Raw genomic sequence first — 19,376 nt, 5'->3', positions numbered from 1 at the left:
GATTTAAATTTGATAAAAAAATGACAAAAACAATGGGAAAAAAGTACTTTAAAATAACACTTTAATATTGGAATTTAAAAAAGATAATACATTTGATGTAATTTTTGTTTCAGTTAAAGGTAGATGATATCATAGGCTATTATGGAATAATATCTTACATACATATATTCATCACCATATAGAAATATGTAAGATTTCATTCTACATAATAATTAAAAATGTGTTGGCCAATATATAGTTTAATGTTTTTTCTATAGAAATTAGTGTATTTTTCCATACCAGTTAAATATACTTATATTTTCCTTAAATGGTATGGAGCACAAGTAGGTTCACAGTTGTTCATATAGAAAATAATACAATAATATTAAATGATAATGTATGAGTAAATAGTTTCATATATTCTCATCTGTAAAACTACTTTCCCCCTCCTGCCCCCACATATTATTTCTGGATCCTGTTCATCTAGATTTGGTGGAAAGTACCTTGGAAAAAAACTACATTTGATTAAAGTTCAGAGCTGCAGAAATAACTTCAACATCACTAAATATTGGCACTCCATAATTAAATTAAGCTGTATCCTATCTCATGTCTACATGACAAAATTATAAAGCCAAAGTGAGACTAAGAAAAGCATAATAATTATGCAAAGAGGTGAAAATTATAATTTAGTCTGTTTTTTTTCCCCCCAAAGGAGATGGGTAGGTATAATGAGCAGATGACCTGGACTTAACTAAAACACATTATTTAATGGCATTCCCCTACATGCACCAAATGCAACAGCCACTGAAGTACAGGTGGATAGGACTTCACTGCCTAAACATGCATCTGACAGTTAGTACTTGAGTAGCAAAATTAAACTTTTTTGCAATATATAATACAGTGTTGTAATTATATCACGAAGTGAAGTATAAATTATTAAATGTAATTATGATGCATCAATACAAACCTTTACAATTATTAAGAAATGGAAACAGTGTTTTATTCATATAGCAGTGATACCTTTGGCCTTAGTTTATGGTTCATAAATTTCATATGAAGCCTATATCATTTTTAAAAAGTAGTTCTAAAAATTATTATGTTGTTTTTTTGGTTCTACTGTCACATTAGAATTTAATTTAAAAACACTAAAATTGGCAACTACTTTCAATTTGTTGAAATTTTGTAGTTCAGTTTATTACTTCAAGAAAAATTTTAGATAGAAAAAAGTGGTATTGCTCTTTTCCACAACAGCTCTTACTATGAGTTGCTTAAGAAACACTTTAACAAGCACATCAATTTAAAGAACTATATAACAACCATGTCCTCTTGTCCCTAAAATGGAAACTGTTTTCTGCTTTATTATGTTTGTGTTTTTGAGGATAAGAACAATTGCCAACCATTTGTTTTTCAGATATTCGGGACAGCGGGGGCCCCAAACCAGTGATGGTGTATATCCATGGTGGCTCATATATGGAAGGTACTGGAAATTTGTACGATGGGAGTGTCTTGGCAAGTTATGGCAACGTGATCGTCATCACAGTCAACTATCGACTTGGGGTACTTGGTAAGAAGTCTCTTTTCTTACACCGTTAGCTCACGAAATATGGGATAGTTTTGTTTTGACTTTCACTTTGTTCTGTTTTACTCATCATTCTGTGCTTATTGATTTTGTTTAAACTACAATGTTTTTAATAAACTCTAGAAATGTTCATAAATTACTAGATGAAAGACAGCTAGTCTTGATTTTAAGATTTAAAAGTAAATGGTAAGGAAATTATTCACTTTGTTGAGGAATGTTGTTGGTTTCGTAAGTTTGGCTTGGTAGAAACTGTGGAAGGTAAAAGTGGCAAGGCATTTCTGAAGAAGAATTTGCCCCTGAACAAATTTTCTTTTTAACAGTGCTATGAAATTTCCTGAGTCTTGCCATGAGCTTAGAAACGAGTTTATGTTCTCTTCAAGGATATATGTATGGACTGCCTTTGTGACATAATTATTTGCCAGTGTGGTATAGGTTGTTTTTTTCTTATTTGTCAGGCAATAATTTCAAATACTTTGTCTGAATGTATTTTGATTGAATTATTTATTTGGAATGCATGCATTGATTTTATGAAGTGGCAATGTGTTCAGTTCATTAATTGTGTACACATAAAGCAAAATCACACTGGAGATTCCTGGTTTGAAGATATCTGTAGAGAAATATTATTTACAAAATAAATTACTGGGTACTCTGAAACAGGCATGTTGTTCTGTCAATTAACCAACTTTAAAAAAATAAGGTTGCTATGCTAATTGTATAAATTAATTTTTTTAGTATTGTCAAAATTTAAAGAGTAAAGTTACTATATAATTTAATAAAACAACTTTATATGTAATATTTTAGTTACTATTTGCTGAAAGAATACAAGTCATCAAAAATATTTTAATTTTTTAAACCTTTATTATTCTCCAAGTTTTATTCCATAATGTACACTTAAATAGGTATATTTTACAATGTTATTTGGGAGGTACCTTCCAAAGAGGTACCTTCCTTTTTCATTCTTTATTTTAAAATATTTTGAAAAAGAAATTTTAATTATAATTGCTTTTATAATAATTATTAATGTTACATATTTAGCTATCAGGAAATCAATTGTTTTTCTCTTCAGTGTTAGTTATCACTATTCTAATTCCTATGTAATTATAATCCTATATTGTTGTCAGTCATTTGTATACTTGGGGGAATGAGATATTTTAGTCATGCAAAGTTGAAATCCTGATCTTTTCTAGTTCTCTATTTTAGATTTGGAATATCGTGAATGATATAATAGATACACTGCATCAATGTATGTATACGACATTTCTTTAGCTTTGTTCCAGGATACATTACTGTCTTCATAGTGTCTAATCAAATACTGCTTTAGATGCTCTTATAATTTCAGTGCACAGGGTTAAATGTCTTCCTACCTCTGAAAACTCTGTAGGTTAGAAGATTTATAGAGATGGTCGTAATAATTCTTAAATATTTTCATGTTGTCATTTGTTTCTTGTGGATCATTTTAATGTGAGGATCTTCAATAACTCTAGTGCATTTCATTTTATTTTAAGTACTGTTTATACCTCAGTTGTTTTTATTATCACTCTCATATTTTTATGAATTTCTCATGTTTTAAATGCTGATGCAGTAATCAGTTTGCTGACTGAAAATTTGTGATTATATTTTAAAGTGTGGTAACAATGTTCTTAAAGACTTGAACATCCACTTAGTCTCATGCACACACACTGAAAAAGATATTTAAAAAATCTTTTGGCCACACCTCATGTTGCCTTGTTATGTTATTGATTGTAATCACATAAAGTAAGATTTCCATAAAATGGGCTATGCTTTCAATGTTAATATAAGCTTTGCTGGTGTTTTGTGCATTCAGAACTGATGAGGACCTGATTTCGATCCAATTTGAATCCTACTTGCATTCCCACATCCTGTCTTTAAGTGCCACCCTCAGAATGATTGTGTTGCAGGACAGTAGCTGAACCAGTTGAAAATGAAGAATTCAGGCCCCTGGTGGGTCTGTAAAACAGCAAACAGTGTCGTTGTTGATGATGGATGATTTTCCCAGTGTTAAATATTTGTTTGTGTCCTGCTGCATTTAGGGTTTAACTATAGTTGGCTCCTTCCATCTTCTGAAACATGTCGTATGCTGATAGCCATCACCAGGAATCAGCTGTCCTGTGTAGATTTCCTCTCAGCATGGAAAAGTAGAAACTCTTAGTACCACTTTTAAGGGCATCCGGTCCCTTTCTTCTCGAATATGTGCTGGGCCTTGTGAAATGTATTAAAATTAATTGACTTGTGAAAAGTAAATTTTCAGGACATCTGTTTCAGTACAGTTTGCATGTATGGTGTGCCACAGCCAGATGGACAGAACTACAATAAAGACAGTAGTAGGGTTTTTGTCGTCGTCAGTATTTGTCTAACAGTAACAAGGTAAGCCAAGGTTTCCAGCATCCCAAAGTGTTGCTGTCTAGTTTGCTCTTGGGATGATGCTGGAAATCAACTAAAAAATAATAGTTGCTCCCACGTCAGAGGAAACCCTGAGTTGTGCTTTGATTTGGATGTTTCCGTGTGAAGGCAATGCATGGTGGGGGCAGACGCACGCACTGGCTAATTATGATGCTGTTGCTCACAGATGACGGACAGAAAACTACAGGGTGTCGGAAGCAGGCAGGACAGTGCCTATGGATTTGGATTTGCCTTCTAAAAGGGGAAATAGTACAATTTTTTGTTGTTGTTTTAGTGACAAGTCAAAATGTGACAATGCTTCAGTCATCAAATTCATACAACTATCTAGCGGCCAAGTTTCCAGTTTAAAGCATTTTGTGTTAAGAAAAGTTTATGACAAAGTAGGAATAGTAGAAGTATTTTTATTAAAAATAAAATAGCTTGCAGTACTCTAAAGAAACTGGGAACAGGTTGGATCCGTTCCTCAATCAAAACCCTTTTGGGGCTTCCTTTAGGGGGGCGACTCAGACTACCTGTCACTTCGACGGCGTGGGAAATGCTATTGCTAGTCGTAAGAAAAAACGCTAATAAGGTTGAGGAAAAAGTCGAGGGCTGCAGGGCTCTGCCTGCCACCTGCCCTTTCTCAGCTTTGTCGTGAACTCTCTCTGTACCTTTCCCTGAGTCAGTCTTACATGTCTAGGGAACACTTCATCTTTCTTTCGTGTTTGATTGTATACATTCTTTGTCCTCATCCGCTAGTAACTCTCCATTCTCTATTACGTTATGCATGGTTACATAGTGCTTTTAAAATTTATTCCAAATAGTTGTTAATAGTTATGTTACTACTCTTGTATATAATTAATGGAAATTATCATGTTGAAAAGCTAGGGAGAAATGGTTTTATTTTGTGTTCTTAAAGGAGGAAAATGATAAATGTTAGGATTGTAAATAGGATAAACACATGGGCACCAGAAGTGGGAGAGAATATGAAATAGCTTGTTCACTTTAAAGTAAGATATTGCGCAATAATCATTTTTTTAAATGGAAACAATACAAATTATACATTTGTAAATCTCAAAAATGAAGAAAAATATGTTAACTAGTTTAGTGTGAAAATGTGGTGCAAGCCCTACTCTTAATTTAGAATAAATATATAAGTTATTTTTAGAGAAAAATGAAAAGTTTATACCACTGTTGGGATCTAATTTAGGTAACATAAGATTCTTATATGATGGAAATTTAATGCTACTTTTATCTGGTTATAAAGATTTTAGAGTCAATTATGTGTTTATATTTCAAGCATGTGTAATTTATTTTAGAAAAAATTTAAAGATTTTAGAAGTATTACTGATAACTATTTGAAAATCTGAGAAACTTTTGGAGTTTAATTAAATGTTTTACTTAATACCATAATGTCTGTACTCTCCATCTATGGAAAAAAATTAAAAATCTTAGCACACTTACTTGTATTTGAAGAATAATATTTAGCTTACTTTGTAATGCCATGTAGGACTAAATAATTTAAAATAAGTTTTTGTTAACTGCATATCAATTTCAGTAAACATCTACATTTATTTTTATTTTATTAAAAATGGTTAATGAGATTTGTAGGTCTTTCTAGTGGTACTGTCTCTGCAGCGATAATCCTGCAGGTGTTATCAGACAGGTGAGAGAAATAGCTGTAACTTGGGTGGTAGGACATCGTGTACCTGACACTTGTTTCCCACGGTGTCTCCCATGAGTGATGAAAAGGAAGAGCAGTGGCCTCCTTATCTTTAGAGGCCATTCCAACTAACTGGGGGAAATATAAACATCATAAAATAATGATCGATGCTACTTCATATTTTATAATAATTAATTAATGTGCATATGTGTTGTCATGATATGTAAAAAGAAAAGTCAGAACTACTAAAATGGAAGCATAGAATAGCGGCTGCATCAGTCTGAATGAGAGATTGGGATCCACATTTGAATCTGAGCAGCTCAGCAGCAGGGAGATTTAGGAAAGTCTAGGGAGGGTTCATTATTTAGAAAGAAAAGCATATTAATGCCTACAAGGGAACAATTTGTTGTGATTATTATTCTTAGGGTTTTTGCTTTGTTTTTGTTTCAGTCTGTCTCTGAATCCTAGAACAAATAAATGAATTTTAAAAACTTAATGTTACCTCATATTTGAGAGTAATATATAAGCGAATTTTATAAGATGATTCAAATGTGTTCTTGGAATGTAGGAGAGGGAGTAAGTTTGTACTTGAAGAGTCAAAAATGTCTCAATAAAAGTGGTTTTATTTGAGTAAGACCAGGAAAAGTGGGTTATCTCTGGTATTAACAAAAGAGAAGAAAGAAGAACATTATTTTTCCTTGTATTTAGTCATGGTCTTTGTACTTCAAAACAGTAGAGATAATTTGTGACAAATACACACATATAGGTTGCTAAAATGATAGTGAATAGGAGTACATATATGTTAGAGAAAAGACATAGAAACTTAGATAATGAATATCTACTGGAATTAAACAGAAGTGTACAACCCAGTTTCCTAGAATCAAGGTCAAAAAGATAGTGGATTGAATTTCATGGTTGTTATTCTCAGATAGAGAAAAAATACGTATGAATCAGGAAAAAGACACAAAGTTTTTCTCACAGTGGATTGTACCACAAATAAATTTATCATGTAAGTCGTTTTTGTTTGGAACCCTGAGCAACACAAAATGTTATAGTCTTTATAGAAGATTCAGAAATTTTCTTAGTAAGTAATTATTGATATTCACCCTGTGTATTTGCCAAAGACATAATGACAGATGGCCACTACTTCGGTAGCATTGTTTCAGCAAAGAATTAATCAAAATGTAATTCAAATAAGATGTTTGGTAATTTCGCTTATAATAAGATAAAGCTAAAAATCAACTTGGAACAATGGACAGTTAATCCTATTAATAGATTTCTTTTCTCAAATATTGGTTATATATGCTGAGTTTTAATAAGGACTGGATGGTAATCAATTTTATATTGAGTGCTAAAATGATATCCTGGAGTAGAGATATTGTTTCTTCTCTTGAAAAATAAACTTTAGATAGATACAGCACAAACTAGCATACCTGTTTACTAATTTTATTCTACCTATTTCTTCCAAAATGATTTTAGGTGGCTTTCAATAAAAGTAATTGCTTATTTTTGCCAAAAACTTAGAAATACACAGAAATTAATCATGCCAATTAGTGTGGGTGTTAATTAAAAGAAGTCAGTATTTTAAAAATGTGTTTTAAGTGCAGCAATATTGGGCCATTCATTGATTTACTCATCCAGACATTCATCCAATATAAATTGAGCAATGTTATGTATTAGGCATTCTGCTGGTTACCGATGATATTGTGAAAACCAAGACAGATGTGGTTTGTACTACCCAGTAGATGACTAACAATTAGGAAAAATAGAAAATAAATGAATAATTATAGAAATGATATCTTTTATGTACATAATGATCTAGTTCAAAGTTGACTTTCTTTTTAATCTCCTGTATAATAAGTGGTAGAGAAATGACAGGTGCCTTGAGAAAAAAGCTAATTTGTTCTAGACACTCAGAAAAGCTGTCCCAGATGAAGGAACAGTCAAGTTTCTATTTCTTCTATTTGCTGAGAAAACCCTTTTCAAGTTGCCCCAGGACCTCCAGATGATAGATTCCTTTGGTTACTTCCCCGTTCTTATGTTACATAATCTCTCCCTATCACGGGACATGTAAGTCCCCTACTTATATGTTTGTTCCTTGGTATCACCCCAGAATCACCCCTTACCTCACTGTCTGCTCTTTCTCAGCCTCTTTCCTGGCTCCCTGTCTTACCCTAATCTCTAATTGCTGAAGTGCTCATCATTACAGCTTGGGGATCACGTCCCTTCTTTCTCCACAGTGTCTCCTTAGGGAACTTCCTGCATGGCTCTAGATACTAAGTCACTTCCAAAACTATATCATCAGGACTGACTATTCCCCTGAATTCCAGACTCATGTGCTTGCCTACTAACATCTCCCCATGCATGTCTAATGAATTTCTCAAATTTGATGGCAAAAGTGTGTAGACTTTCTCAGGTCTGCATGTTGTATTTTCTTCCACATGTAGGTTATAATAATAATGGCAATAATCGCAATAATGATAGCTATGATTGTTGGGGACTGATATGCCAAAAAGCTGTTTTAAACATTTTAAAATAATTACATTATTGAATTCTCACAGAAACCCTATGAAGTACTGTTATTATTTTCCTGATTCCATAAGTGGGGAAACCAATGTATAGAGAGGCTAAGTAACATGTTGACAGTCATACTGGCCAAACAGCATTAGGTGGTAGAAATAGGATTGTAGCCTCGGCGGTCGTCTCTTCAGCAGAACACCATATGCAACCATTGGAACTGCCATCCACTAGGATGATCAAGCAGAAACTACAGATTCTCTCTGATGTGTCTCTACTTTATGCTCAACATCCAAGTCCTTAGCTTCTCTTACTGAACTGTTCCAACATATATCCTGGCTTTGTCTCCTTTTTTCCATTTCCCCCTTTACCCAACTAAGCCAAGTCTTCTTGAACCTCTTGTGTTATTTTCCTTTTTTTTACATTTGCTCCCTATGTACACATAATCCATTCTCCCCAAAGCAAAATAAGATTATGTATTTGAAACATAAATTATACCATCTCACTTGTCCATGTAACACCCCCCAGTTGCTTTCCATTATTCACCTAGAACAAAATTCAAACTCTTTCCCCGCCCCGACTGACAAAACCTTGCATAAATCTGTATCTGTATCTCTTAGTGCCCATGTCTCTTAGTTCATCTCAGAATGTTCTTCCTATATTTTCCAGCCTTCTTTTGTTCTCCATGCCCACCGAATTCTTTTCTGTTTCAGAAATTTTATATTTCCTGTTACCTCTACCCCAGATTTTTGCAAGGCTACTTCCTGATCTTCTGATCTTGGTTTAAATATTTTCTTCTGATGTTGTTTAAATATTATCTTAGAAAGACCATCCATGTTTATCAAATCCAGAAGGAGCTGCCACATCACAAATCATCTACTTTTAAAAGTTATTTGTATTACATTGACCATACCCAGATATTTCCTGTTTATATTTGGTTTATTTGTTTTATTGTCATCTAGCTCTCCAGAGCTTACAGTAGTCCCTGGACATGGTATTTTCTAAGAAAATATATGTCGAATGAATTTAAAGTGATGGCAAAGAGTCACTAGGTACTGATCTGATGTGGTCGTAGAGTGGAAAGCAGGGCTGGGTTTGACTGTGCATGTGAAAGTGAGAAGAGCAAAGCCTGATGTGTCAAAGGAACTGAGCAAACCCAGCTGGTAGCTTTGAATAAGAGGTGAACAGTGTCAAATAAGGTTGAAAAGAGGCAGGGGACCCTGCAGCATCTTGTTAAAGATTTAGGACTTCTAAAAACTACGTAAAACAATGATAGGGCATTAAGTAGATAAGCAACATGATTAGATTTGTATTTTGAAAGGTTTGCTGAGTAAGCCTAGACCTTGATCAAAGTTGACATTCTGCTATGAATATTAAAAATAAACATGGCTAGTGTCTTTGGATGACTCAGGTAAGTGTGATATCTGCCTTTTATACAAGGAGCAACAGAGATTTTGCCAATTTCTCTCTCTTTTTTAATAATGAAAGTAATCAAGCCATAATTATAAAGAGTTCTTTTGAATTTCTGCTTTGGAAGAGTGTAGATCAATATGATCAGTATTATTCCAGAGTTTGGTCAAAATAAGTGGTTGTAATAACTTACTGTATTATGGTGTCACTTAATTTGTCTATGTTATTAATATGGTCTTGTTTAACCTCTTAGTTGCCCTAAAAAGGAGATATTATTTTTTTTATTAGTTCTGGGAGTAAGTTGGGAGTATGTGGTTTATTTTCTTGAGACTCTAAGTTCAAATTTTGGAATAAAATCTTAGAACATAGAGTAAAAACTTTCACTCATTCCTAGTCAAGGTCTTCTCTTCCAGAACTGATGATCTATTTCTAGGTCCTCAAAGAACTACAACTAGACAAACTGTAAAAAAATTATTTAGTTCCATTTTCAGAGCAGAGCTTATCATCTTCTCTTAGGCATTTATTAATTCATTCAGTAATTCCACTATATTTGCTAGGTGCCTAGTAGAGATTCCTGGTACTTTAGGGTCTGTGCTCTCAGTATTTCAAAATTTCAAACTCAATCCTTCCTCTCTGGACCTCCCAATGAGTAAGAAAGATGGGCATTAAACAAAGAAACAAAAATGTTAGCACAAATTTTGCCAAGTTGTGTTTCTAGAAAAAACAAAATGTTAAGAAAAATAATTTTTGTGGAGGTAAAAAATAAACCAAAGCATCCAGGACAGGCTTCTCTATTTTACCATGATGGCATAGCTCCGGTTTGCGTTTTGTGGTGGTGGTGGTTGTTTCCTATGCATTCACAAAGTCAGATGATAGTTAAAATGTTTTGAAGTAATAATAAAATATGAAAGATAATTAGAAACCAAATAAGTCATTTAAACAAGCAGCTGTGGTAAAAATACAAAAATCTGAACAGACAACCCACGAACAACCAGGCAATGTTCTCTACTTGAATTAAAATGAGCAAAGTTGGTTCATGAAATACCAATGCACAAGGGGAGGATTTTAAGAGAGTGACTAGCCTTCAGCTATTGGATCCATAGGATGAGAGTATTACCTTAAGGCTTTGCAGAGGCAATTAAATGTTTTCTCACTCACCTGTCCTGTATCTTGGAGAAAAGCCAGGCACTGTGAGAGGGTAGCCACATTACAGTTTTTCTTTTTTAAAATTTATTTAATTATTTTTCAAGTACAGTTTTCTGTCTATTACTCCCATCCCATCCCACTCCCTGTGCTCCCCTCTCCCTCCCATTTCCACCCTTCTTAGTTGTTGTTCATGTATCCTTTATATATGTTCCTCTAAATCCGCCCCCCCCCCCATTTCCCCTGAAATTCCCTCCCCTCTCCCCTCTGGTCACTGTCCCCCTGTTCTCTATTTCAGTGTCTTCGGTTATATTTTGCTTGATTGTTTGTTTTGTTGTTTAGCTTCCTGTTAAAGGTGAGATCATATGGTATTTGTCTTTCACCGCCTGGTTAATTTCACTCAGCATAATGCTTTCCAGTTCCATCCATGCTGTTGCAAAAGGTAAGAGCTCCTTCTTTCTGTGGCATAGAATTCCATTGTGTATATGTACCATAGTTCTTTGATCCATTCATTTACTGATGGGCACCTAGGTTGCTTCCAAATCTTGGCTATTGTACATTGTGCTGCTATGAACATTGGGGTGCATGTGTTCTTTGGGATTGGTGTTTTAGGATTCTTAGGATACAATCCCAGCAGTGGAATTGCTGCATCAAAAGGCAGGTCCAATTTTAGTTTTCTTAGAAAACTCCATACTGTTTCCCATAATGGTTGTACAAGTCTGCAATCCCACCAACAGTGGACTAGATTCCTCTTTCCCCCACACCCTCTCCAATATTTGTTGTTTATTGCTTTTCTTAAAGGAGGAATGAATGGGTCTCTTTCTCACTTCGAGTCAGTTTTCTTTGTTCCAAACAAACAGTGAGGGCTTTGGTTGTGTTTTTCTGGGTGTCTTGCTTTCAATGATTCTGTCTTCCCCGGATGGTTCCTCAGGAAGAAAACAAGGCAGTGCTCCCACACCTTCCTGTGACCTCATGCCCTTCTCCATGAGGTTCCCACTCTCACTACTTCACCTTAGGAATGTATTGCAGTTTCACCACCAGGACACCTTATACTATCCTTCTCTTTCTAAAGTCCTTCTTCAACTATTACTCCATAAACAGTGGGATTTTTCTCTTTTCCCATTGTCTTTCAGTTTTTTAGTTGGCACAGTTCAATATTTTTAAACCCCTTATATTTGTATCCTACTTTCCATTCCTATGGGTCCTACCTACTTCCCTTGCATTGCCAGATCTTCTGACCCCTGAACCTCCAGAGGAAACTTACATCTTACGTTACTTTAGATTACCTTAAACATAACTAAAAATGCAACAGAATACCAGTTTTTTTTAGTTTTCTCCTGCTCTACATCTCTAAATGTTTTTCAGCAACTCTGGGATCCAGTCCACATGTTGCCTGTCATTCCAGGTCTGCTGAAGTATGTCAATTATCTTCTTAACACACCTTGTCTTCCCTTAGTTTTCAGAATTCTCCCTCCACTCAAACCTGGCTAACCTCCTCACTGCCTAACAGCATCATTCCCAACTGCCTGCTTGCCATGTCCACCCATCTTGTCCAGTCTACATAACCCAGCTGTCACCTGACTTGTCTATAAAATTACCTCAAGCTGGCTTGATCTATCTGTTCCATAGGCTTCATAGCTGAGGCAGCCTAGCCTTCACCTTGGCATGCATAAAGTCAGCTCCATTTGTTATTGTGTGTATTGACTTCTTAATGGAGTTGTTGCTTTGCCACTCAAACCAGAAAACAAACACTGTGTCTTACCTGGTTCTCCAGTTTCTTCAAGACCGTCAGAGTGCTCTGTGTACACAATTCATAAGTCATGAATAAGCATACACATTTTTCCTTGTCTTCTTCTTGGGCTATGCTATGAATGCCTTAGGAGACAGGGCAGGTAGAAAGAATGGCTGGCAGTGAAGGATGTGGGCACCAAAGAGTGCTACCCAGGGACATGCCAATTTCATGTGGCGTCCCACATGAGTGCGGCGAGGTCTTATTGATGACAATACTTAGTCCCCAGCAGCAGTCAGGAAAAGTGCTTCGGTCCGCTGGACAAATGCCCCAAGAACTGGCAATGTCTTGCACGAAAGCTGTAATTTATTTTAAACTCACTCACTATTTCTGCATTTACCAGGCATTTAATATTTATTTTGTTCCTTGCTTAGCATATGGTGAGTGAAAAGATTGGTGCACATAAGCATAAAGTAAACATAAAATATGGCTGAAACACCACTTTGAGTTGAAATACATACAATATTGCAGAAAGTATAACCAGTGACATTATATATGTAACAGGCTATAAATTCTGTAAGTTCCTTGAGCTCAGCTTAGGGTTGGTTTGCAGTAAAGAAAAAGGGGAAGAAAGGGAAAATATTTGTAGTTTCTTTAACTTTGCCTTTTTATTTTTCTTCTATCTTGGATTGAATTACAGGTATGTAACTATTGCCACAGACACTTTGGGGTAAGAGATCTTAAACTTACTGTTGATTATTCACACACCCACCTGTTTTCTCTAACAGTGCAGAGAAGATCACAGATTTAACCATTATTTTAGAAATATTTTCCACATGTGAGAAAGGTTCTATTTCTCAACTGATTTACATATCAACAAAGTGCCCATTGAGAAATCTTTCTAAAGAACTGAGACATATGCCTCACATGAGATAAGACATATCCAAGAACAATATTTACTTCTCCTCTGGTATTTACTAGTTCCTTCCTTGAATTTGAGCTCTGAAAATCAGCACCTTTTCTAAAGCAAGTCTGTTCTCTTAGAGACTTGTAACATACTGAAACAGAAATAAGCTATTAAAAATGGAATTTTGTGGTAGTATCATTAGAATTAGCACCAACTTTCCTGAAAGAAAAGAAGATGTAATAATTTTAATGTCATTTTATTAAGTTTTCTCAATTTTATGAAAAAAGCCCTAAAATATGCCTCTTCCTTTATAACATAAATAAAAACAATCCTTTACTAGATGCTGTTTTTTTCTTGAAATATAGCACAATTTTCCTTGTTTATAGTCAACCAGAAATTCTTTTTATCAGAGTGTATATTTGACATTTTGTTTTTGAGCCAATCTATACCAACACTGACAGTTTATATCTATTATTAATATTTGGTTTTATTTTCTAGAAGAACATTGTTTATGAGGGACCATAGCAAACATATCTAGCTTTTCCCTAATCCTACTTACTCCATACGATCCTCATATTCTATTAGTAATATTTCATCATAATTTATATAACCTTGATATTTTGAAAGGTAATTAAGAGCATTTGTTAAGAGCGTACCTCTTTTTACCCTTCCATTTTTTAGGAAGTGTTTGTGATGTCTTATATGACTACATACAACAAAGTTATGTTCAGATATAAATAAAAATGAGGTCCTGAGAAAATAGAAGACATGGAAAGGCAGAACAAAACAAAGCAAAACATAGTTTTAAAACATTTCCAGGATTGCTAATTTGGGCTATGAGCTACTAAGTTTTATATCCAAATATCAGAAGAGTTACGAAACATGTTAGTTCTTTAGAGAGATCAAAGGTATTCTAGGCACTACTTTTGTCCAAAGAAGTTTCTCGTGTGAGATTTCATTTTTAGGGGAGAGTTATAAAAGTAGTATTCTATGTGGGAATATTTAAAAAATGAAACAGGCCAAACCCTGTTGTTCAGACTCATGCATGTACAACACTTTGGTTGCTTCACATGCCTGCAGCCCCTACCCCATAGGTTCCTTTTCTCTCCTGTTACTGGAATCCTGTAGGAGGGGTCTCCCCGACACGGAGCAGGAGCAAGGAGGGGAGATCAAAAATAAAGCAATGGAGAGAGAGATTTCAGTGCTATGGATTCTTTTGGAAAATTTTCTAATTAGACATTTATTGCATATGAGAAAACTACCAACTATTTTACTTTGCTGACTCACTAGAACAGGAAGACTGAGTCAGTGGGTTTGAAAAAAAAAGGGGTGTCTCTGTGGCTGGCTCAGTTCATCTGATATTCTTAAGAAGAAGGGATAACTTACTTAAGTTTCTGTTTTAACCATAGCATATGATGAAGAACTGAAATGCGTTGTTTTTCATTATTCTCTTAAAAAGATCAAATTGATATCCATTTTTATTTTATTGCCCTTTTGATCCAGTCTTTTCACAGAAGAAAAAAAATGGTCTGCTATTTTTCTGACATAGAATTAAAGTTCTGTAATTTTAATTTAATGTCATGATAGTTAACCTGATATGACTTTTTTATATAACTCAAGTGACATACAGTAGGTATCAATGGGAATTCTTAGCTGCATTAAGCTCAGTAAATCTTAATTAAAATATCTTTATAATATTTCAAGATTGTACGCATAAGTACACCTTTTATAATTTTAAAAAATGGTGTATTATTCTAGTCTTGAATCTTGAAAAAGCTATGAACCTCTTCTCTTAAATATTCCATTTATAGGTCTCCCCATCTACCAATTTCTGCCTCTGGACCAAATGTCTAGTAGAAATATAGTGCAATCTACTTATGTAATTTTAAAATTTATGGTATACACATTTAAAAAAGTAAAAAATAAACACAATTAATTAAAAATCATTTTATTCAAATTAGTATTTTTTCAACCTAAATATTATCATTTCTAGATGAAATCAACATGAACTTTTTATTGGGACATCTTGAATCTTTCACACATTGAAATATGGTGCTGTATTTTATTCCTACAGAACATCTCAATTCAGATGCTATATTTTCAAAAGCTAAAGTAAAATATAGCCTTACCAAAAAAAATGCAGTTGTGTTGAACAGAAAACAGTATCTGACACTGCTTCATTTTTAAAATTTGTCAACTAAGATTATATAAAATAAAAAATGTAGTTCTTCTGTAACACCCATTTTAAGTGCTTAAAATGTAAAAGTGCCGCAGTTTGAGTGCTCAGTGGCCACATGGAGACAGGGGACGCCGTGCTAGGCAGCACAGCATTCAACTGTTATACTGAACTTCTATTTTTGTTATTAACTCATCTCTTTGGAGAACATTTCGAAGCAAAAATCTTCAACTCATTGATGTTTTGTGAATTATGCACATATACCATGGGACTAATATATATTGAAGAAATACATAGAAGACAGAAATTTTGAAGATGAAATAAACACTTAAAATAGGAATTTTATCTTACTCATTTTTGAAACATCTCTCTTTTTTAAAGCTACCTGTTTATTAAAAACATCATTATCTTCCAGATATTAGTTTTACATTTTGTCATCCAGAGATTTGGACAGCTGTTTGTAAGGGCAGTTTAATGTTTAGTTTTAATGGCTGCTAGAGATGAGAAAGATGATTCACAAAGACACCAAATTGCACACTGAAGTTCACTGTTAATCATAGTGTATTTTAATTCATATACTAGTCTTTTTAATAGTTCTGATGGCTGAATTTTGTCAGATAGGATTAAATTGTCATGGTTTCTTGGAATGTAATTGGCTCCCAGCTTACTTTTAACAGCAAAAAAATGTCAGCTTTTCTGTTTTTGTGGCTTATTGCTACTTGCAACATCTTCAATCTGTGCCTTAAACGCAGGAATCCTTTGAAGCCACTTACCCATTGTCAGTGTTAGTTTTATTTAAATTAGATGCCATAAATGATAAGTCCATGTACCTGGACTCAGGGAATCTGAAGCATGCCTCGAAGCCATGAAATTAACAAGGGCATAACAGGCTGTGAGACCCCTGTCCTCAGGAGTCCTCATGAACTGCCTATGACCTGTGTCTGTAACACCTGTATTTAAATAGCGTGATTGATTTACATATCCAGGAAGGCTTTCAGTGTCATTCTGTATATTACAAAATTCAGATTTCTTTTTTTCTTTTGTAAAAGATAAATATAAATATCTGTTATTTTCTTTCCACACCTCTGAATCATATTGTGATTTCCTTGGGTAATCACTGGCTAGTATGAAAACTACTGATCTAAATTAAAACCATCCTTATCATCAAGGGTATGATCTGGTGGTACTATATGCTGATAATTTGGTTTGAGTATTTTTGCTCGTTGGCCATCAGTAGCAGTTTTATTATGCCCAATAGAAGTAAATAGAAATACCTTTCATTAAATAACTCCGCATACCATGATATTCTTAAATAGACTAGAAACTTTACATGGGTGCTTTCAGCTTCGTGAGCATATGAAAACTCCCTCCAACAATCTGGCAGCCTTCAAGTGGGCCAGATCGCTCCTTAGACCTCCTCCAACTGTGCCCAAGAGACGGGCCCAGAGCTGTGCCAGCCAAACCACCAGTGCACGCATAGATGGAGAAAGATCTCTATTTTAAAAATAGTCCTCATTTTCATTCACTGCCTAAGAATTCAAATTATGCTTTATTACATTTCAGATTATGACACTCTACTGACAGGGATTGAGAAAGTTTTTTAACAAAAGCATTTTTAAGGGATGTTTTAAAATGTTTATAGTGCAGTTAATATTTATTTATTTGTTGAAATAAATTTGTGGTTTAATCATTTATTTGTTAATGCCACCATGATAATGAGAAATTTAGAAAATAATTTTTCTCATGTTTTATGGTGTGGAAAAACACATGAGATTATGTCATTTTTTTCCTGTTTTAACTTGATTATAGTTTTTATATCCTTGTCATATGTAGTGGGTAATACCAGTACAATGTATTCTGTTACTTGACATTTTCTTTTTTATTCTATTGTTTCTTAAAATCTAAGTACTTTTATTAATCAAAAATAATTGCTGTTAACACCCTGTTTACCAATGCTCCAGAACTTCCAGGCCACATTAGCTGGATGTTCATCTCTACTTAACACGATCTTTATTTACATGTTGTTTGATATGCTCTTTTCCACTAACAAAGAGTAGAACTAAGAAAATTAGAATTAAGGAATGGTGAAATTGAAATCATCATATTCCTCATTTAGAGCTTTTATTTTACATCCTAAAATGCTCAAGGTTTCCCAGGTGGAAGATTAGAAATCTTATACTCTACGTTCTGTCCAATAGCTAACAGCATCTAATCTAAACTGAGAATGTAGTTTTTAAACAGGCCTTACGGTAGAGTAAAATACAGTGCATTTGAGCTAATGCTCTGATGATAACTGTTATTTAAAGTGAGTATGCCGGAGGCATAGAAAGATCACAGAATTGCACATAGCCTCTTCACTGTGTCAGTTCAGGAAAGGTGGTATGGCTCCATCAAACTGCAGGACGGCTGGTAAATATAGGGAAACAAGATGGAATGTCATGAGCGTTACTACTTCTGCCATGATGCCTTAAGACACCACCAACTTCCTTTGTTTGGTCTCTCAAAGATTCATTCTGAGCTTCCTTCTAAATATTTTCTCTTGAAATTTCTAGTTGTGGTATTTTGAAATTAAGGGCTTCTGGTGAGGGTATTAATGATGATTCATGCATTTGAAAAACTATTACCAAATAGTAAATTTATCCTAGACTAGTTTTGGGGATACAGAAAGGAGTGAGACATAGTCTTTCTACTTTCTAGAAACTGACTGGTTTGTGAAAAAAAGATATGTGGACTTATAAATTATACTGGTATAGGAAATGCCTCATTTATTCAGTAAGTGTTTATTTTTCACCCTTTCAGCATGAGCTCCTGTAACAAGGGTCAGGACTGAGTTTTCTGGTTCAGCGATTCTATCCTTGAAGAATCAGGAAGCGGGGAAAGGGGACTAGGAAATAAACAAAGCAAAACAAAATCATACTACATGCTCATAAGTACTTTGGAGAAAGTGAATCATTATGATGCTCAGAGATGAAGCAGAAAAGCTAACTGAGATTATGAGATCAGAAGAGACTGCTCTGAGATTGGGCCATTCATGCTGAGGCATGAAGAGCCAGCCGTTCCAAGATTGGTGATGCAGCATCCTAGGGAGAAAAGACCAGAAAGGACCAAGTTTCTTAATTTATGATTAGTGAGATTACAGAAGCAGATTAGTGACATGGGAGCATAATACATGAGAAGGGAGTGACGGGGGATGAATTTGGGAATGGAGGCAATATCTAGGGTATGTAGGGCCTGTAGGAGGAGGTAAGAATCCTAGGGAAGTAGCATAAGTGAACATATGCTGTTTATAGGCACCAACTTGGTTCCATTATCTTGCAGCAGGGCAGAGAGTCAGTGAGAAAAACAACTCAGGACAGAGGATGCCTGAGCGGCATGGTAAAGAATGAGTGCCAGTCAGCTGGCCCAGTGGAGTTGAGGGTCAACACATGCACAGAGCGTTAAGCTGTACATTATTATTAGAGCTGAAAATGAGAGTAAAGTAATATTTCACTGGGCCAAGTATTTGGAGATATTAATAACAAAGGGATAGCACCTTAAAAGACCTCCTTCTTATTTTTAAGAGCCCCACAAAATAAACAAACACAATTGTACCAATTTCCCCATTAATATATGCCTTGCCTAAAGATAGTAAAATATGTTTTACTATCTTTAGTAAAGATAATTTACTAAAAATTTACATAATTTTTAGATAAATTACCAATATTTTACATAATTTTCATAATCTTGAGTTTGCTAAAATTATTTATTTCAGTCTTATGATTGAATAATAATTATATGAATTATCTTCTGGAGGGTGGGCCCATTATAGTACAGGCTTCCCCCACTAGGTGTGTGTTCTAAGAACTCATCTGTATCAGTGTACCAGCTGGCATT

The 19,376-nt window shown here is 34.6% G+C and overlaps 1 protein-coding gene across 1 annotated transcript in view; it reads left to right on the top strand.

Annotated features, from left to right (window-relative positions):
• The first annotated feature begins 1,392 nt into the window (after positions 1–1,392).
• Positions 1,393–19,376, top strand: part of NLGN1 (neuroligin 1) — a 431,286-nt gene continuing 413,302 nt past the window's right edge. The window contains exon 1 of the mRNA XM_037046504.1: positions 1,393–1,543. Coding sequence (XP_036902399.1) covers positions 1,423–1,543 — 121 coding nt within the window. The 5' untranslated portion in view covers positions 1,393–1,422. The remainder of the gene's footprint in view (positions 1,544–19,376) is intronic.

The sequence above is a fragment of the Sturnira hondurensis genome, unplaced genomic scaffold, assembly GCF_014824575.4.
Source record: "Sturnira hondurensis isolate 20B ecotype Veracruz unplaced genomic scaffold, ASM1482457v3 Scaffold0005279, whole genome shotgun sequence".
NCBI lineage: Eukaryota > Metazoa > Chordata > Mammalia > Chiroptera > Phyllostomidae > Sturnira > Sturnira hondurensis.
Note: the sequence above shows the minus strand (reverse complement) of the source record. Positions and strands in the feature narration are given on the sequence as shown.